The 22,018-nt window shown below is 41.6% G+C and overlaps 1 protein-coding gene across 9 annotated transcripts in view; it reads right to left on the bottom strand.

The window, feature by feature from the left end:
• Positions 1-6,288: 6,288 nt before the first annotated feature.
• The window catches only part of ITSN1 (intersectin 1), a 308,496-nt gene continuing 292,766 nt past the window's right edge, over positions 6,289-22,018 (bottom strand). For all 9 annotated transcript variants that reach the window (XM_056826047.1, XM_056826045.1, XM_056826042.1 and 6 more), the window contains one exon: positions 6,289-20,727. In XM_056826047.1, the coding sequence (XP_056682025.1) occupies positions 20,579-20,727 (149 nt within the window). In that variant the 3' untranslated portion in view covers positions 6,289-20,578. The remainder of the gene's footprint in view (positions 20,728-22,018) is intronic.

A 22,018-nucleotide genomic window follows, 5' to 3' on the forward strand; every position in this document is an offset into this window, starting at 1 on the left:
AAATAAAACCACCTGCCCGTGGCTAATCTACCTGCTCAAACAGCCCGTTCCACCACAGTTGCCCACAGGAAGCAAAGAGGGCTAGCCACAGAAGACCACCCCATTTATTCTCCTGTCTGTCAGCACATAGCACTAGGAAGTCAGTGGGCTCCTGGGAAATGTGGTTCAAAGGCACAAGATTTGCAATTACATAACTGATAAATTAAAAAAGCATTTATTGGTAAAGAAGGAGAGAAAAGGAAAAGGGATTTTCTAATTTATTTTATTAGATGATTTAGAAGAAGTTTCCCTGGATACAAGACTCATGTTCTTTCCCTCCCCTCCTCATCCCCCTCCCATATCTGGCACGCAGTTCCACTGGGTGTAACATGTGCCATCTATCAAGACCCGTTTCCTTATTAATATTTGCACTGGGGTGATCTTTCAGAATCTCCTTTCCCAATCATGGTCCCACTGACCCATGTGATCCCCAACTTTGGATAAAATAAATCTAGTCCTCCAGTGCCACCTGAGCCTCTGCTTGCCAGAGATCCAGAGACAAGGTAAAGCACCAGCCCAGAGATGGGTGCAGAAGCCAAAAGAGCAGCCCCGTCCCTCCGGCTTCTCAAGCCTAAGCTCCTCCTCCTCTCTTGGCCCCGGCTCCTTTGGGGACCTCACACCGGATGGTCCTCCTCGGGCTTGGCCGCTGGGGTGCCCCAGGCTGGCAGCACCCATCCCTTCCCACAGCCGGCTGAGCATCTGTCCTTGGCCAGATGGCCTTTTTTGAGTTCTGTGATTCTATGGATGGACATTAGAGAAATGCACATTTCTAGCTATCAAAGAGCACCCTCCAAGGGTCAATCAAATCCTCCCCGTGCCTACGGTCAGGCTTAACTGGTTTTTAAAAGCCAAGAACACATTTATTACAAAACAGCCAAATTAGGCCTAAAAACCAGCACTTATTTAGTATCTTATGGTTTACAGAGTGTTTACCAATATCTCATTTTATCCCCCCAACAGCCTCAGGGAAATAGCTTGGATGGAGGATTAGGGCTAGGAGTCAGGAAAATCGAAGTTCAAATTCAGCTTCCTACACCGGCTATGTGACCCTGGGCAAGTCATTGCACCTGTCAACTTCGCTGTCAAATGGAGGTAATAATATCTGCCTGTGAGAAACAGGTCATTGGAGAGCACCTGGCAGGTAGCAGGTGCTTAAGTTCTTGTTTGCTGCCTAGTCTACAAATGAGCAAACCCGACTTATCCACAGATCAAATCTGAACCCAGCTCTTGCCCCTGGTGCCTCGAGCCAAAACCTGAAAGATGCCTAACAGGGTCCAATGCAGGCTACTGAAAATTCAAGAAATTGGGAGGGGGCAGCTGGGTGGTTCAGTGGACAGAGCGCCAGGCCCGGAGGTGGAGGAACTGGGCTCAAATGTGGCCTCAGACACTTCCCAGCTGTGTGACCCTGGGCAAGTCACTTGACCTCCATGGCCTAGCCCTTCCCACTCTTCTGCCTGGGAGCCAATCACCGTATTGACTCCAAGACAGAAGGGGAGGGTTTTTTAAAAAGGGGGATGACAAGATCAGTCTTTAAAATATCTGCCACTCACAGCTACGCATTAAAACCTTGTTATAGGCAAAAACGACCCAAAAACGAGAGGCCTGAAGAGTCAAAACTATTGATCCAAGTCTATTGGCGCCTGGAAGATGGCGGGATCCAAAAAGCTTGTGGATCCGTCTGGCTTGGGATGGCTGTCAGCGTGTGGACTCGATCCGCCCCCGCAGGGTCCCCGGTGCCCGCACTGCGAACATGGGCAGCGAGGAGAGCCGAGTCAAGAGCAGACCCTCAAGGGCCCTGTCGTGTGGGTGCCTGGCGCCCAGCAGGCTCCTCGCCCAGGTCGGGGCTGCTCACCTCCCCGGGGAAATCGGGATTTCAGTAGGAATGACCAGACGCGTCAACACCCCGTCAATGCAACCCTCACGGCGTACGAGAAGTGACTCCGGAAAACGCGTTGGGAAGTGTCTATTTCAAAGGATGACGTCATCTCAGTCCAGTGGCACCGCGTGGGGTCCTGGGGAGTTCCCGCACTTGATGCGCTTCTTGAGCAGCCTTGGAGGGGAGGAGCCTCAGTTTCCCTTTGTAAGGGGACCTTCGCGTCCCACGGCGCTGCCTTTGAAGAGAGCTCTTGATGTCAAGAAGCTTGAGGCCGATGGGTTTAAAACTTGGCCATTTTCCCGACTCTGATTCTTCCATGTCTGCGCAGATCTGGGCCGCTTCACCCATTCAGCCGCCATTTACCCACGAGATAGAAAAAGAACAAGCGAGGCGCGCCCGCCCACGTTCATAGAGCCAGATAGGGGAGTCCCTCTGCCTCCGGCGCAAAATTCAAGCCAGATGTAAGCTGAAAACGTCACCCGGGAAGGCGTTAAACCATTAGCGCTACTAAGCCGCCTCCTTTGGTCCCCTGATCTCGCGGCAAGATGACGTCATTGGAGAGCGCCCTCCGCACAAAATCACCGATGTGTGTGCAGGTGACGGATGTACGATGGTCCACGAGGTGTATGAAGAACAGAAGTACACAAAGGCATGAACCCAGGAAATGAAATGGAAGCAAACTGACAGGCTCTGACCCACACCCAAGGGTGCTGCTGGAGAGACTTTGAATCGCCCCTAAGAATCATCAGCGTGAGCAGAAACGGGCAAACCTCACAAATCGGCAAACTACAAATTGGACTGCTTTGTGGATGAAAAAGATGGAAAAGATGCTCGAGATGCCGATTGAACTTAAAAATGTCAGGCGAATGCTTTTTTTTTTTCCATTTTGGAGAGTCAGTTGTTAAGCATTTACCAGCACAATCTTGTTTCCTGCTATCGTATATGTAGACCATTTAAGTAATACCTGGGAAAAGTGAGTTGAGAAATTTGAAGAGAGAAATCCAAGTGCTTGAAAAGGCACGTAGTTGAAGAGAGGGCATTTGAGCTGTCTGCTTGGGGCTCTGTGATCAGAAAAAAAGCAGTTCTACCCTATGAAAACTCATTATTCCAAGGGGAGGAGTAAGATGATGGGTCTCTTCAAAAAATAAAATCTGACCTCAACTTTGCAGCCTTTCACTAAGCATGAGTTCCTACTCGGTTAAAATATTTGTTCGACAAAAGAACCAAATTATTTCTAAAAAAGAAAATTTCTATTTCTAGAAAAGAAAACAATTTTATCTTGCTAAAATTTAAAGGGCAAAACAACAGTATAGTTTCATTCCTAAGCTTGAATTCTATTTAAAAAATTTTAAACACATTTTAATACCCTTTATTTTTATACAATCTGCATTTCCCAATATTCTTCCCCTTTACCTTTACATGCTTTTCAATAAAGAACCAAAAGGGTAGGGTAGGGCAGGGGGTTGGGGGAGACCAACATAAAAAAAAAAGGCTTGACATTTTATGTTCTGTTACATACACATCCACAGTGCCCTGCCTCTGCAGAGAGGGAGGGGAGAATTCTGAAGCACTACGGCTTCCCCTTTAGAAATAATCCTGAAGGAAACTGAGTCCCTTCAAGCTGTCTTTCTAAAGAAGACTCGTGTGGAAGTCACTTGGAGAGTACATTTCTTACTGATCACAGACTTGGGACTTTCAAAAATGATTATCGTGAAATTTCTTAAACTTGGCTGTCATTATCATAAGCTCCTTCAAGGCAGGTCATTTTTAATTTCCTGCAAAATATTTTCTGGGAAGCAGTTGCTTAATAAAGATTGGTTAGATTGGAGCGGCTCTCCACTTTAATAGAAGGCTGGACTAAAGTCTTGGAAAGTGCGTACCAGCTGCTTTACCATTATAGTAAATATCGTCATACCAAGGATGCATTCATGTGGCACTCAGAAACCACCAGATTATTTAAGGAAATGGTCCATCTGTTCTGACTAAAAAGCAAATGAGGCCCCAGAGTGTTTCAGCGAACAATCCCCCAGATATGGCAAGATCTAATCACCAGATCTCGTTGGCTGAATGCATGACCACTTACATGTAGAATACGTGGCCCTTTTATACATTCCTGGCAAGTTGGGTGCCCGCTCCTGTTTGGGGTTCAATAATTAGTTTAACATTTTAATAGTTCAGATGTAAATGCATATAGATATGACTCCAAGTATAAGACTTGCATAAAGATTCTCCTTATTGCTGGAGATTGGTTACTCAATACTTCATTCTGGCATGAGGAGAGAATGGCGAAAACTTGGGACAAGAGCTATCCTGGTCTTCAAGATTCCAAGATAAAACATGAGACTTTCTTTAAGTCCTCAAAGGGAGAGAAAGACTTGGGGGGAGGGGGGAGACTCACATAGAGAGAACTCAGCATCTCAACAAGGTCCTTATCCCTAGCTGAGTACCAAAGTCTTTGGAGTATTTCCCCTGGGATGAAATCTGAAACTGTCTTTTGGTTGAACTAAGATTGGATGCTTCTAATGAGAAAGCTCATTTTTTCTTTATATAGGCTGGTGTATACTTACTTGTTTACCTTCTTTGATTTTTCTCTTTTTTTTTTAACCCTTACCTTCCATCTTGGAATCAATACTGTGTATTGGTTCCAAGGCAATGGGAGTTAAATGACTTGCCCAGAGTCACACAGCTAGGAGGTGTCTGAGGTCATATTTGAACCCAGGACTTCCCATCTCTGGGCCTGGCTCTCCATCCACTGAGCCTTCCAGCTGCCCCCTGATTTTTGTTTCTTAACGTAGATAAACTGACTTATTTGCTATTTGTTGAGTGTGTTTATGCAACTGGCCTTTGGTAAGAAAAGTAGTCAAGATTGGATCCATAGCTTAGGGGCACTCCTTCCCATGTAAAAGATCAGAAGAAAAGTTTAAGCCTAAACATGACTTCTTCAAGTCTAATAATATGTAAGTTGGGTAAATACAGTTCTTAGCCTGGTTTCTGTTCTCACAGTTCTTTCTCTGGATGTGGATAGCGCTCTTTCTCATAAATTCCTTTGGATTGTCCTGGATCACTGCATTGCCACTAATGGAGAAGTCCATTACATTTGGCTGTACCACAGTGTATCCTGGTTCTGCTCCTCTCACTCTGCATCACCTCCTGGAGGTTGTTCCAGTCTCCATGGAATTCCTCCACTTTATTATTCCTTTGAGCACAATAGTATTCCATCACCGACAGATGCCACAATGTGTTCAGCCATTCCCCAATTGAAGGGCATCCCTTCATTTTCCAATTTTGCCACCACAAAGAGCGCAGCTATGAATATTCTTGTACAAGTCTTTTTCCTTATGATCTCTTTGGGGTACAAACCCAGCAGTGCTTTGGCTGGATCAAAGGGCAGACAGTCTTTTAGCGCCCTTTGGGCATAGCTCCAAATTGCCCTCCAGAATGACTGGGCCAATTCCATGTGAAGACTTTCCACAATGGAAGGGGTGAAGGACAACATTTTGTTCCAAAGGCACTGGAAGCAAATCATATGAAGCTCTCAGAGCTTGGTTAGACATCAAGAAAAGCTGAAATCATCCAGGATTTCAATGACTCTGGTCGAGAGAGTGAGACTGACAACTTTGTGCAAACTCTGCCTCACTTAAATGCAATTTAAGCTGTGATATCATTTTGGTCCTCTTCAAGTAGGAAGGACAACAACCAATAATCACCACAAAACACATCTAAAAAACCCATGTGGATACATATAACTTACCTGAACAAAACACACCATACATCCCTTATGTACCCTTTAAGGTTTGCAAAGAGCTTTCTTCACACAAACTTTGTGACCTTGGTAGTCTGGTAGTAACTCCATTTTATATATTTGAGGGATGACCATAGTTATACAGCTAAACAGTATCAGATCTACTTCAAACTCTCCCAAGTGACTCTAAGAGCAGTGATCTTCCCACTATACTATCCTGTCTTGCATTTTGTCCACATCAAAAAAAAAAAAGTGTGCTAAAACAAATTAGTCCAATTATGTCCAAATCCTTTAGTTATATTAATAGAAGAGATAAGAAAATGATTTTTAGGGCTATAGAGTAGCAATATGGATGTCAAAATGCTAAATGGGGCATATTAGAAAGTATTTCCCAGTTTCCCATGTTTCTGTTTATAGCAATAATGGAAAGTCCATGAATCTCTTCTGAACATGTCTGGAAGTCAACCATGATTCTGTACCTTTGTCTGATAGATAAATGGATGCATGCATCATTTTATAGACCTATTTTAGCATTTCTTGGGTTAAAAAAAACTCTTATTAGTTCCAAAATATTTGTCCCAAAGCCACTTGTTTTTGACTCTAGGGTTTATAAAAAATGAAAGCAGAAGAATTGTCATTTTTTGAAAAAGTTTATTTTTGCATAATTTCACTTGCACAACTACAATCTCATCTGTGTGAAATAAAATGCACAGGAGTAGACTTTCTTTGTAGTGCCATTAATTTCCTCTGTCAATACAGAAAGGTAACTCTGATAGAACCTTTTTGTACAAAAACAACCCCTTCCCACAATCCACTAGAATAGGTCCTGCCTTTTCTCATTCCTTTCACAAACTACATGAACTTAAACCAATAAACCGCAGACCAAATATCCAAGTACATTTAAAGAGTTTCTTTTTTTTTTTTAATTTCATGTGTACAAGAATAAAAAGTTCTACTGATTTTGTGGCTGCTTTAAAAAATGCCAATACCTTCCTCAGAATTGAAACCAACCAGCTGTTCCCACATTATAATGAGCCTACAGAATACTCAAGGTATGCCATAACTTTGAGCAATAAATCTGCATCTCAGCCTCTTTTGAATTTGATTGTCCCTGCTTCCCTGGAACTCAGACAAGTCTATATGACAGCAGTGTGTAACAGCTATCTAGTCATTTTGAGTATTTCATCAGCACTTGGTACTGGTACACAATGGTATTTTCCCCTTTTTAAGGAAAAAGGGAAGACTCCTCTGGCTGTTTACAGCATTAAGACAAAGAAAACTACTGAGAGGAACTTCAAACACCTATAAGAAGCTACCTCTGGCTATTTACCTCAGCAGACTGAGAATCCATTTGGTACCCACTTCCAGATAGCAAAGCTCTCCAGTGGCATATAAAGAAACCACTAGCAGTCCTTAACACTATAGAAATTCAACAAAATTCCATCCTTAGCATCAGTGGACTATACCCCCTCTCAAAGAGAGTTGCCCAGTGACTAATTTGGGAACCTGCCCCTTTTATTCTTCTAGGTAGGGGGAAGGACAAGAGATGAAGACATGTCTGTTGCTCTTGAAAGAGAAACAGGCATCGTGGGATTTTTGCTCTACCTGCTTTGTGGAGGTCATACTCTTTGCCTCTATGGAAATGGATCAATCCAGATACTTCAGACTTTCAGTTAACTTGGGACAACTGGCTGTGTAACTAAAGATGAAGTTGAAAATAGTCCCCACATTTTTCAGAGATGTCAAGCCTGAACCTGGCTCGCCTGAACGAGTCCTGTTTAAAGGAAAGAGGGCAGAGACTAGTTAAGATTTTGTCCTTGGTTCTGAGTTCTTAAGAAACTGTTAATCTATGTGAAGTCCTCTTAGAGAGCAATGCTAGATCCTTCTGGACTACATTTCTTTGTAGTCACAGAGAGCTCTCTGCATTGCTATTATCCTTCCTCATAAGAGGTCCCAAAAATTCACATTTTGGACATATAATTTAATAAAACGAGCATTCTCTTCTGTTAGCTCAGCAATAGGTTACTTTCCAACTTAGTGGAGTACCAGCCAATTATTCTCAATCCAATCTGGAACCAGAGAAATGACCCCTTTGAATTGCTTGCTAGCAAGTGTATATATGCTTACTACTAATATGGGGAGTCTACAGGTTTTCCTTTTTTTTTTTTAAATATAACAAATTCAGTTGAACTGAATCTAGGTAAGCAGTTTATGCTCACAGAATATATTAGATTGTGGGGGTTTGTCTGCTACAGTTAAATGCACTTAAATTAGATCCTAAAAATATTTTGATATACATACAGAAAAATAATCTCTCCAGGACAATTCACATTTGAAAGTACTTAAAGAACAAGTAAAATATGATACCTACAGTATATTTCCATTAGTTTTGTGCATTATTTAACAGTATAGACTCTTTTATATACTGATATATACATCTAGTCACACACATATCCCCATATACACACAGGTGAGTTTCCACAATCATTTTCATTCACTGTAGAAGAGGTGCGAAATACCTCTGGTTGGCCGGAAACAGAATGTATGAAATGCAGCAACTAGGAGCTCTCAAATTTACACAGGCATTTTTTTCACCAAATTTCGCCCATACACATCTACGTAAATAAATGCAAACTATACTACATGAAGGCCAATTGAGGTGATGGCCAACTTCGCTATCTACTAGGGAATGTTCCAAGGGCTGAGCTAGAACTGCCACGTGACAGCAAATGCTATTCCTGTGTACAGCAACCTTTCAAAGTATCTTTAAAAAACATTTCTTTAAACATCAGTAATATTTAAAAAGCTATTATTGCCTGAATACCTACTCTTAAATGTCATGAATATGTATGTAATTTAGGGACTGAAAAAATGAACATTTAAAATTCTATAAAAGTCGATGTTGCTACAATATACGATCTCAGGCATGTGACAATATTATCTTTCTCTGAAGGATTTAAGCAGAAAAAAAGAAAGAATGGAAAAAACAATGCTTGGAGCTTACAGTTTTATTTAAGGTGGAGGTGCCTCAGTTGATTCATTCTGTTACACAAACTAAGAACTTGTGTTTTGGCCCTCTATCAAGATTCACCTTGACAAATGTTCTATTCCCAGATAGACTTCTAAGACGTGAGGTGGGTTATTTTTCTAAATATGTAAGAGTTCAGCCAATATTCTTAAAACAAACAGAATTTCAAAGATTTCAAAAGCTACCAAATGGGTCAAAGATGCAACTTGTTATAACTGGAAGGGCTACATGTAGCAGAGAAAATATGACTCAAAACCATCTCATTCTGAAGAGCGACCACTTTCTAGAGCTTGATGAATTGACTACAGATACAGTAGGGTGTTTTTCTTCCCGAGTTGGTAACATACACCTAAAATAAGGGATTTGAACGAGATGGCCCCTGAGGTGCCTTCCAGCTCTCAAATTCCACTATCTAATGACCTCTCAAATGCTGCAACATAGAATCTGCCTGTTCTCTACAGTTCTTGTCCATGTTCTCCCATATATTCACCAATTCTTGTCCATGTTCTCCCATATATTCACCAATTCTTGTCCATGTTCTCCCATAGATCACCAATGAGGATATAGAATGTAACAAATGTGGCCTAATCCATTTCATAATCATCTTCCTACAATGAACATGTCAAGAATGAGTTTTTTGATCATCTGGGATCTGGTGGTCTGTTTCTCATCCAAGACAGTCATCTAAGTGATGACTTTGGTACACTCTCACCCATGTAGGGTAGAACCACCTCCATATCCAGCTTAGGGCTAGGAATGGTTATTGATGGGAGTTAATCATGTCACTGAGAAACAAAACTCTGCTTCATATATTCATATATATATATCACAGACCATTGCTGATCCATCCCCACACTTCTCTCCTTATTCTCCCCAATCCTACTGGTAAATGATTACTGTGCTTTCAAGCGGTCATCTGCTCCAAACTCCTCCTATACCTAGAAATATGGTGACCATATTTTCTTCACTCAAAATTGGGATATAGAATATGACAAAATATATTCCTTTTGCAAACCTCACGGAAACGTCCTTTCTTTTCCTGACATTGGTATTGTCCAGGAAACTCTAGAAAACTTGCTGTCCCTGCAAGACAAGAGAAATCAAAAGGGGCAATCCTCCCTCCCAGGAAATCCCTGATGGCATAAGATCAAAGAGACGATTTAGAAATATAAATAGATATTTTCTTCCAAAGAAGGGAGAAACTATAGATAACTTTATTCCGTTAATTTGCTAATTATATGTGCCAATCATTTCCCATGTTAAGTACACTAAAATATATTGTTCTTTTGGAGAAATTTTGACTAGTCTCTTCCCCTAATCTCACCCCAAGACACACGGCCAGGCATGCTCATACACAAGCACACACATATCACACCCCAGTGGGCTTTCTTCATTACACTGTAGTCATTTCCACTAATTTCCTTAAATCCCTGAAGTGAAAGGCACCAAAAAATACTGGAGGGAGGGAGGAAGGAGCTAACGCTACCCCAGGATGGTTCTTGGAAGGGGAGAGGGGTTAATAGTTGGGACTGCTCTGTTCTGGTCTGGCTTATCTGCAGAGTAGAGTGAGGGAATGTTTGTGGTGCCTAATCTCTCAAACTCAAAGTATAGGGAAAGGAGAGTTTAAACACAGTTTCTCTGCCCAGAAATCTGGAGCTAAAAGTATCTACGTTTCTGCCCTGAATAAAGCAAAGGAAGAAAGGTACAATGACATCTACCTTATAGATGTGAATATAAGATACAACATCTGACAGCAGAAGGAACACCTGATTGGGTATCAGGATATTAGGGTTCTCGTATTTGTTTTGCCACTATTTATTTAACCTTAAGCAGGTTGATTTACTTCACTGGGTCTTACTTTTTACTTTTATGGTTCTTTCCAACTCTAAGACTTGAAAATCTGTTTTTCTTGTCATCACCAACCTATGGTTGGATGGCTTTTTGTTCTTTCATTTGAGATTTGCTCCTGGGTTTGAAAACACTTTTTTTTTCTTGAATTTTTCTATATGAAGCCCTGGAAATTCAATAGTGGGATTGACAAAGTATCTTTCCCAGTGGTACTACTTTGGAATCTTTCTAAGAGTTGAAAGGAGTGAGTACTGAAGCCTCCTCCTATAATACTTTCTTTTCCCCAAGATGAAATTAAACAACCGCTAGACTAGGAGTTGGAGGTCCATCTCTGCCACTTCCTTGCTGTGTGACCATAGGCCAGTGGTGTCAAACTCAAATAGAATTTAAGGCGGTGTAAGAATTCCTGCAGGCAGCAAGCATATGAACTTGCTTTTAAAATGTGATATTGTTCAAATATGGCCTCAGACACTTCCCAGCTGTGTGACCCTGGGCAAGTCACTTGACCCCCATTGCCTAGCCCTTACCACTCTTCTGCTTTGGAGCCAATACACAGTATTGACTCCAAGATGGAAGGTAAGGGTTTCAAAAAAATAATAATAATAAATTTAATTTAATTTAATTTTAAAAAATGTGATATTATCTGTTTTATTACATTTTTATTTCTTTTGTCAAATATTTCCCAATTACATTTTGATCTGCTTTGACTATAATCAGGAATGTTGTGGATCATGTATTTGAGCCCTCGGCCTTAGGTAAGTCAAAGGAAGACATATTACATAATCTCTAAGGTCCCTTTTTATTCGAAATCCTTTGACCTAATTCAATGTTCCTATACATGGAAAGAATGAAAAGATAGATTTTAAAAAAGATAGAAATGTACGGAATGGGAGAAGAGCAACTCATGGGGAAGGTATCTTTAGAACACCTCATACCCACCATTTTAAACAACTAAATATCGATCAAAGTTCCCAGCAGAAGTCATTCCCGTTCCTATCACTGCATTGAGAGAAAACCTGGATTCAGGTTATTGGCCAATTTTCATTAAAAATTGGATACTCTCAAATAAATAAGCTACCTGCCGATGAGATTTCATGACTCAAAGAACGTTCACTGTTTACTCTAAATCACATTTTTGAGAATTTAAATTCTGATAGCACCTCAGCCTGTATTCAATATTAGACACCCCCATTTTAAAATCTGTCTCAACACAAGCTATGCTGTGGGTACCCCAAAGTATGTAGCCCAGAACACACGCTGAAAAAGAACTCATTTGTGATGTAGATGGAAGTAGAATGGAGAAGACAGGCCTATTTGTATGGGCAGTGCTTAGCATGGTGCCTTACATATGGCACTATGTAATAACTGTTTGTTGTCCTATCCAGTGGGTGCTGTCTTGCCTTCTAATGCCGGTGCTATAAAAAAGGAGAACTGCCATATTCTGTAAAAGGTGGAGCTGAATGGGAGCTAGAAGAAATGTTCAATTATTTGTAGAAAACGGTGATGGCATGAAGAATCAGAGGTTCATCTGAGAGGAATTGTCTGCTAAGTGTTGGGTATCATTGAAATGACTAATTTGAGTTCCCTATTCTCCACCATGAACGTTGTTGTTCTGTGACTGATGCCACCATTCTCCGGTGTCAGTGAATGGGTTTTTCATTCTGTCGGGGTAGACTTTGAACAAACATTAGACAGTTCCCCTAAGCTTCTCTTCTTTAGTTGTCCCTACTGGTAGGTAATCCACAGATTTATGGTCCTTTGAGGTCATCGAGTCCAACTCCCTCATTTTACAGATGAAAATAATTGATGCTTCAGAATGTTTAGCCAACACCACAGAGGATGCCTTCTCCCCCACTCGTCCCTGCATAGTGCTTTCTCTAAGGAACTGATGAGCTGCCAAGACATATGCCCACAGAACAGGACAGAAATCCTCAGTGCCTTCTGACCCAAGGACTATCGAGGCTGTGGCAGGGTTGAAAAGGGACAGTCTTCATTCTCTCCTCCTCTAAAGAAAGGAGAGATGGAAGTTCCCAAGAAATGAGAAGTGAGGAAGTTGCACTGGGAGGGAGGGTGAGAGAGAGGATGTGAGGTCCTCTGGGAAAGAGGGAAAGGAGACAGCTGTGCTGGGAAGCTGCCCAGTGTTGTTACTGCTCCTGCTGCTACCACCCCAACCAGGAATGAAGGTTCGGAAAAAACTCCAGCAGAACTATGTGGAAGCCACATGAAGCATGATGCACAATGGTTGCAGCTGCTCCTGTTCCCTGAGAACAAAACTAGTGACTGTCGCTTACCTTGTACTGAGCCTGTTTTTTTAAGAGTGGCATTTTGCATGTCTTTGAAATAAAGCAGTTATTTTATCCTCCTTTGTGTGTCTGTGTCTGTGTCCCTAGGAAGGATTAAATAGAGATGAGAGCAAGTCTAAAGTCAAAAGGCAGACAAACAGACAGAGACACAGAGAGAGGAGCTTCGTTCCACCTGAACAAGACTTTGTTGTCACAAATGCTGAAGATAATAAATGAATCCGTAACATTCCGATTATAGGGTGAGCCAGTAGTTATGTGATGAGAGGAAGTGGGATAAGTGGGTATCATCTGAGGCAGTGGCTCAAACAAGTCTCCTTCCTTTTTATTATCTCTTCCAAAGTAAGTTGTAAGCATCCCGTCTTCCCTCACATCTTCATTTGGCACATGTAAATGGCCAACGTCCAAAGGGCACAGGTGGAAGGAGAGGTACACAAGAAGAGGAGGGTGTGGTGCTCATGCCATCAATCACTCTCAGAAAATGACTGACTTATTTCAGAGAAATACAGGACATTAGAGGGAAGGCCCTGAGAGATCATCTTACAGATGAGCCATTGAAGACTCCTAGGTCACTTGCCCATATCCTCATGCCACATCATGAAGCTAAACCACCAATCAATGTATACTCTTGTTCTCTCTTGGCATCGTTTTCTGCCAACTTCACCTAAAGTCAAAGACCAATACATTTTCTTCCAGAAAAGAACAAAGTAAGTAGTCTGGGAAATAATGAGAAATAGATTCATTAGGGTCACAGATCAGCTGTAGCTTTCAAAGGAGATCTATAGGTAATTCATCCCTAAGATCATCTATTTCTAGACCAGAGGTTCTTAACTTGGGGTCTGTGAAATTATGTTTTTTAGACATATTTGGATAGTTATTTTTCAATACAATCAATGTCCTTTGTACTTCCCAAATATTTTATTTGATTCAGTTAAAAACAGTATTCTGAGAAGTTATCCATAAGCTTCACCAGACTGTCAAAGGGGTCCATAACACATAAAAAAGGCTAAGAACTCCTGTACTAGAGCATCATGGATCCCACTTACTTAACTGCTATTTTTTCTAGACAGCCAGTGTGGCGTAGTGCATACTGGGTGATTTGGAATCAGGAACACCTTAGGTTCTATTTTTCAGAGTTGCAATTTCCTTACTTGTAGAGACAATAGTATCTCTAAAGTCCAGGCAAAAGATTATTTTGTGGCTCAATTAAATATATGTTGAACCTTTACAACATTTAATATTATTAACTAAGGAGCTGAAGGGAATGAGGAGTCCAGACTACCCATGGAAAAGGTAGCCTTTAGCAAGTAGCCTCTAATGAAAGGAATGGTAGAGGAATGAAGGGCATAGAGGAAAGAGATGTATAAGAAATGCTTGGCGAATAGATCAGAGGATTTAGGGCAGAAGGAAATCTAGAGAACAACTACTCCAATCCCCATTTTACAAATGAAGAAGCTGGGGACAACAGCAGGGAAATGACTCACTCTAGGTCACACAGCCAGTACTAAGCACAGCTATTCTGAGCCCAAAGCTACTAATTTTTCTATTAGCTGTTCAGTGTCAGGAGGCCCCTAAGGACTGATTGTGTATATAGCAGTGATTCCTACTCTTCCTATAATTTAGGCTAAAAGGGACTGGAGGCAACTGTTGGATACCCATTTCTGCCTTAATATATACCCAATTTTCAGACAAAAGAATCGGCTAGTATTCAATGCGCATTTTAGAATTATAAACTGTTAGAACTGGAGGAGACTTTTAAGAGGTGATCTACCCTAACTCCTCACCACAGAGCTAAGGAAACTGAGGCCAAGCCAAGACTACATATAAGCTTTTTCATTTTCCCTAGTCTTCTGAGTTCCTCATTTGGATCATGCTTTTGGAGAAGCAATTCCTTCTCATCTCTCTTTGGAAAGTAACTATCAGGTAACCAGCTGAGAAATAAGAAAGGGCTTATCTGAACCAACCTCCTCATTGCCACCACCTTCCAATGTGCCCAACCCAGCACTCTGAGGGGACACTTCATTGACAAAGGAAAGAGTCTGACCATCCCATCTATTTATCCATCAGTGATGGCTGCAAAGCACCCTCGTGGAAAAATAAACAGCAATAATATACAAGATTCACTGGGCAAAAGCCAGGAGCGGGCATCTCGGGATCGCAGTGTGCAAAGAGAAGAGATGGCAGCTTTAGTAAGCTCCCTCTGTAAAAGCTGAAAGCACTTAGACCACAGTGTCCGAGGGCCCCATTGGGTTCAGGATGCCGCTCTCTAAGATCTCCAGAACTTAAAAGCACAGAAGGAAAAAAAAGAACAGAAAGCTGTGCTAGCTAATCAACAACTGTGGCTTTCTTTGACTTACCTTAACAAGTAAAAGGTCTTACCCTTCAGAAGCAATCTGTTCTGGATAAAGACAAATGCCCGCCCTGAACATCCAAGGCTCTAGTCATCTTAACCCGTTACAGTCAGATGCCCATGATAAAGTGCTAGTGTCTGCCATAAAGCCCATGTTGTGACCCCTAAAAGCTGGTGAAGAAAGAAAGGGTCACTAGAGGTCAGTTAAATAAAGGTGGGACACACACACACACACACACACACACACACACACACACACACATACACACACACACCTACCTATAAAACCACAAGCATAGCCCATATTTTCTTACTACTGAGACAATTCACGTGATCTCATCTCATTTGGAAGTCTTTTCCTCGACATCCCTTCCCTTTCTCTACCAGTTTAAAAAAGAACAAACAAACATGAAATTAGAAAAATTGGGAAAGTAAACCCTGCGTATGCAGCTTCAAATGCCATTTAGCATATAGTCCTTAATAAAAACCATTTCCCCCAGGATTCAGGAGTGCCAGGTCCAGTCTGACCTAGCCAGCTGAGGCTCCCTCTTACATCTTTCTAATCCAGTACAACCTCAGAGTGTCTCTAATTCAGCTCAAGTTGGGTGAGTGCCAGCCAGAAAGAAAACCACAAGGCCCACAGTTCACTAAGGCATTAATGGGTGGCTTCTCCTTGTACGTGGTCCTAAAGTAGTGTTTCTCTACTTAAATCGGATTACAAACCAGTCACATCTCTCCCAAGAATGACTATGCCAATAAAGCCACAATGAGTGACTTAGGGTGAGAGGAGCAAGTCCAACAGAAAAGAAGACCATTAATGCTCTTACGTATACATGTTTTAAGAAGAATGGACTTGTGGGGGGGAAAATTGGGGAAATGAGTCACAATTGGTTGTAGACTACTACCGGCCCCTAATTAGGCAGCTGAAAACACTGCTCTAGAGTTTCCTCATTTGTTTATTCCAATCCTTCCTGGTTTAACTTCTCTTTCTAATCTAAACAGTCTTTAAGTCCAAAAGGACCCTGGGCAGATGCTCAACACCGGTAAACAGTCCTGAGCAAGAACCCTCTGATATTCTCAGGCTTAAAGATCTCCTCTCAGACTTGGCCTTCTCCATGGTGAGTCCCAGCACACTGACTCTTCCCCTATTCACTACTATTGCTATTCATTCTTCATTTTTGCAAAGGACCATTGGCTGATGTCTTGACTTGTGCATGAACTGAATTTAAGTGAGGCAGGGTTGCACAAAGTATTAACTCCTTAATCTAGGAAATGCTAATGAAATGGGAATTGGATCCCCCCCCCCCCCATTTTCTTCTTGTTCCCTCCCTTCACTGGGAGTAATCTTCAACACTGAAATCACCTCCAAAAAATAAACCTCCAAACTGATGCTATTCAATAGGGTAAGAGGGAAAACTATTTTTATACTTTAAGTACTCATGCTATAAACTGTCAAAAAGAAAGGACAGTTAGGTAGCACAGTGGGTAGAGTGCCAGGCCCAGCGTGGAGAGGACCTGGGCTCAAATTTGGCCTCAGACACTTCCCAGCTGTATGACCCTGGGTAAGTCACTTAACCCCCATTGCCCAGCCCTTGCCACTCTTCTGTCTTAGAACTGATACTAAGACAGAAGGTAAGATTTTTTTATGTCAAAAAAAGAAGGGCAGAGGGAAGATGATAAAAATCCTATGAAGTTTTACTGCTGTTTGCAAACTCGAAATAGTCAAATCCACTGTTAAGGCTAGGGGAATTAGTTATTGGACTTATACCTTGAGGGCTCCCCAAGTTACTTTGGACTATTAAACCCAGGAAGTATACTTGATATTCATCAAACTGTTGATCTTCAGGACACTCCCTCAGCCTTGCCTGATCCCGAGATGCTTTGAGGTTGGACTGGATTGGAAATATACAAGACAGCCCTTCAGCTGGCTAGGACATCAGGCGGGCACTCTCTCCAGATACCAGGGGAAATGATGTTAGCAAGGCAAATGGCACTTGAAGGTGGATATGGGTTTGCTTTTCTTCCTCCTGGGAGCACTGATGTAGCAAAACACTAGCTACCAAAGTCTGTTGTCAACGTCTGCCACAAAGTTCTTCGTGTAATGGTGAAGACAAAGACTTCACACTAAATCGATGTCGTTTTTTTGGTCCATGGTACAAAAAGCATCACTTTGGGGATGAAGAGAGGTAGAGTAACATCCCATTCTTTCCACCTTGCAGGATGCAGAACCCTAAGGAAATTTTTGGATAGGAAATTAGTCTACTCATTCAATTTAACAGGGGAGAAAAGGAAGGGATTTTTAAGTATAATAATTTTAAAAATCTAATATGTATGATGCATAACACAAATGTGCAGACTTATCTTAAAGGAATGTTGAGGAATTTATAGCACATAAATGCTAACACTAAATAAAAAACAAGTGACATTTTTGAAGTGATTCAATTCAATAGCACCTACTATGTGTTATTCTTTTTATTAGATATCTGGTGGTGATACAAAAACAAAACCAAGAACAAACCAAGTGTTAAATTGAAAGCAAGTCCATCCCAAAGTGAAAAGGAAGAGGATTTCCCAAATTGAGGCAAACACTGGCAACTTGTGACCAGCCCTATCCTGGGATGATTTTCATCTAGTTTTAGAACAAACAACTGAGGCATTCACCCATGTCACTCATCACCTGTAGTGCAGGTGGGGGGGAGAGGATCACAACAAATATAAGCAGGAAGGAAGAAAACATAATGTTTTATCCCAAAGAATATGAGCTAAAGAGACCACAGTGAAAGAGAAAACCGAGGAGATGGGACCCCAACCACCTCCATTCACCTATAAATCTGTCACCTGGAAAGAGGACAAGGCTTGGAGACGTCCTCCACGGATGGGTGCAGACAAGTTCTTAACATCGTCTTGATTCATCTACAGAGTATAGTCGGGCAGATCATACTGGTACACAACAACAATAACATCAACATCTAGACCTTGGCTAAAAGAGCATCCAAAGGAAACTAGACACTTGCGGACAGAATAAAGGACTAATCTTTTGTTTTTCACGTATCATGATTCTGCTTCTGGAATCTGCACTGAGTGATAGCACATCCGAAAAGGACATAAGATGCTGCCACTGGGAATATATGCAAAAGAGTCAACATTTAGTTCGTTTAAGATAACGGGGGGAAAACAGGGACGTAAAGAAGAGCTGAACACAGCAGGTCAACACAACTCCACAGGAATAGTTTTAATAATGCTTTGTCCTATCACAACACTATAGACTTCAGGAACATTCAATTTAATAAAATGTAATAATATAGAAAGTAGGATCATAAATCTTAAGCTGGTATGGACCTCATAGGCCATCTATTCCAAACCCCTCATTTTACAGATGAGGAAACTGAGGCCCAGGGAGGTTGAGTGACTTGTCCAAGGTCACACAGGGAGCAGATGTCAGAGGTGAGATTTGAAGCCAGTCCTCTGATAAGTACAAAAGCATGAGTTTCATGTCTGTTTATAGATTTGGTTCCAAACATTTCCTCAACAACATTGAAAAATATAAACTGAAGATATTTTAAAGTGTTTGCTGTCAATAAGTGGTCGACATATGCATTCCTGGGATAAAACTAGGTCTAACCTTGCTCCGTTGAATGTTTCTAACTAAAGATTGTATCTCAGGTTCAAAAAATACTTATGTCTCTTATTTCTGATACAAAATTTTACACTATCTTTAATAAATAAATAATAAAATGTTTCTTCGAAGTATGAAATGTAAACTTTGTTGTTCTTCCAACATAGTACAATTTGTTTTCATTTCTTGAAACAAAACAGTGCCCTTACAGGAAATCACACCACGATGTACAGAGTCTACACCATAGCCTACCTAGCACTTAAAAAGATTTCTCCACAATCCTAATCTACATCGTAAAGATCCATAGCAGAAAGAACACCACCGAATATAGGAAAGAGACAAATCACTACCAGAGAGAACATGCAAGAACCATACAGCCTACAGAGATCAGGGTTTACGTGAACTCTTAACTAACCAACATGCGAACAAAAACAACCCACCCCTTCCAACTAGGAAACAAAGTGATTGCCTAAATACCACCGGAATCCCTGGCCTTTAAGCAAGAGAGCAGAGACCTCCCCAGAATACCGCTTTGCTTCACAGCTTAGCGCTCGTCACGCATCCACTTTTTCTTCTGGGAGTAGATGCCCTCTCGTCCTTGGCAGTTGGGATAGAGAATCTCTGTGAATCTGTTTTCCTCTCTGCCTCACAAAAAGAATGGATTTTCTCCCCTTTGTTCTACTCCATCCTTTCCCTTTGGCCGCCTTCTCCTTCTTTTAGACTTTCGGAAAGATGCCTGGCAGCCCAGATATGTTTCTTGGTCAGGACCCCAAGAACAGCTGCTTCCATTTTTCCTCACATTCAAGGTCAGACACATTCAAACACCAAACAGGCTTATGACTGGTCCTCAGTAGATGGCCTTCGTCATGAAATAAATGCTACAATATCTCTGGGTCGATCAGTTTGGGATTTTTTCCAGCACTGTTGGCCATTACAGTACAATCAGTGTTCACACAAGTAGGGTTTCAACAGACCAATGACAGTAGCTGGGAGTGATTTTGCTAAATTCATAGTGAGACTTTTTGAAAAGGCCATTTTCAAACATGCTAACAATCTCTCCCCAACTGCGTGACAGTTGAATGATTTCTTTTTACCCATTAACTGCTGTTCTGTCTATTCCCCTCTAACTAGAGTAGCAAGGAAACAACAGCAGGATTCTTCGGCTCAACTAGCTCTTAAAAGCCCAATTCTATGGCACGTTCAGAAGACCGTCTATGCCAAATGGTCACACGTCAGCATTCCAGATGAGAACTGTGCAGACTTTCTTCTGAAGGGGCTGGAGACCTCACGCCCTCGATGGTCTCCACGCACAATCTGTCTCTACACCAGGGACAAGGGACTGAAGTCATTGTCAAAGAGCCTAGGCATTGGGGCTACAAGGTGGCAGACAAAGGAAGAGTTACGCAGTCTTCCAAGAACAGAGATGTTGCACTAGACAGTAAAGAAAACAAGCGGGGCCAATGATAGGACAGGTCAGACGTTTTTCTGAACAGGAATCAGTTTTGGCTCTGGTTTGAGAATTTCAGAAACCCAAGAAACGAGAGCGAAAGCCTACGTGTGGAAACACAGATTTGCCTCACAAATTAGGATTGTTCACTTTGAGAGATTGTCAAAAGGTCATCGTAAAAGCTCAGGGAGCCCCTCGCCCCTAATTTGACCCCATTACTTTATAGATGAATGAAGAGCAATGGCTACTTAGAAAAATAATACCAAATTCCAGACAGTTTCTGTAGGGCTCTAGTGCCAGGATGGGAAGGCTACAGTGGGAGCCGTGCCCCACTAGGGTTCATCAAAAAGCTGGAGATCTAGTCGGACAACAATCTCTCCTGTTGGAACTTCATGTAGGAGGAGGCATTTGGTAACTGGCCCCTTGGACCCCTGGTCTTTCTTGATGTCGGCCACACGAATTTCTGTCCGACCCAAAAAATCTGGAATGAAAAAAGATAAGAAAATGTATCACTATTTCCCAATGTGAATGTGAAACAAAATATCTCCATGATTTTACTTAACAATTTAGAATATCTATAGGTTTTGTTTGTCCCTTTCCTGAGGCAGTGGAGAAAAACTCTAGACTGGGAGGAAGGAGTCCTGAATTCTACTCCTTTCACCACTAATCAACTACATGATCTTTTTTTTAACCCTTACCTTCTGTCTTAGTATCAATATATATTTATGTTCCAAGCCAGAAAAGGGGAAAGGGCTAGGCAATGGGGGTTAGTGACTTGCCCAGGGTCACACAGCTAGAAAATATCTGAGAACAGATTTGAACCCAGGACCTCCCATCTCTAGGCCTGGCTCCCAATCCATTGACCCACCCAGTTGTCCCCAATTAGGGCTTTCTTAAACAAAGGCAAGGCCATAACACAATGTGTTCAGTGAGAACACTAGAGGTAGACCATAAGAAAGTTTTTCAAGGGGATATGGGTATGGGGACAAAAGGAGAGGAGACATGTACTGGGCTGGCAGAAATCACCATGTTGTAGCTTCTACTCATTTGGCAAGTAGGTTGAAGCTCCTGAACTGTTTGTTTATTTTCCAAAGTTTTCCAAATTTTTCAATTTTTTGTTTTTCCATAGTTAACCATGGGTAACGGAATCCATGAACACAAAGCAGTGGCCAAAGAGACACAACTATATTAATATTGGGTTTTTTGATCTTCAAAACAATTCTGTGAAATAGGTGCTATTATTATCCCCACTTTTCTGCTAAGAAAATGGAGTCAGACAGGAACTAAATGACTTTCCTAAGATCAGACAATTAGTAAGTATCTGAGGTTGGATTTGAACTTGGGTCTTCCTGGCTCCAGGCTCAGCACTCTAAATATTCTGCCATCTTACTGCCTCAATTAGTTCAAATGGGTCTAAACTATAAGAAATGTCCTTTCAAATATCCTTTGTAAGAGCCAGGAGTGTGTTCATTGGACAGGGGAAAGATCATTTCTCCCCATTTGTGAATTATAGAAGAAAGCCTTTGCAATAAGAATTATAGTAGGAGGGGGTAGCTAAATGGGTCAGAGTCAGGATTAGAGATTGGAGGTCCTGGGTTCAAATCTAGCACCAGATACTTCTTAGCTGTGTGACCCTGGGCAAGTCACTTAACCCCCATTGCCTAGCCCTTAGCACTCTTCTGCCATGGAACCAATACATAGTATTGATTCCAAGATGGAAGGTAAGGGTTTTAAGAAAAAAATCAATACTATGTAAGCAATGGGAGTTAAAT

Source organism: Monodelphis domestica, chromosome 4 (assembly GCF_027887165.1).
Source record: "Monodelphis domestica isolate mMonDom1 chromosome 4, mMonDom1.pri, whole genome shotgun sequence".
Taxonomy (NCBI): Eukaryota; Metazoa; Chordata; class Mammalia; order Didelphimorphia; family Didelphidae; genus Monodelphis; species Monodelphis domestica.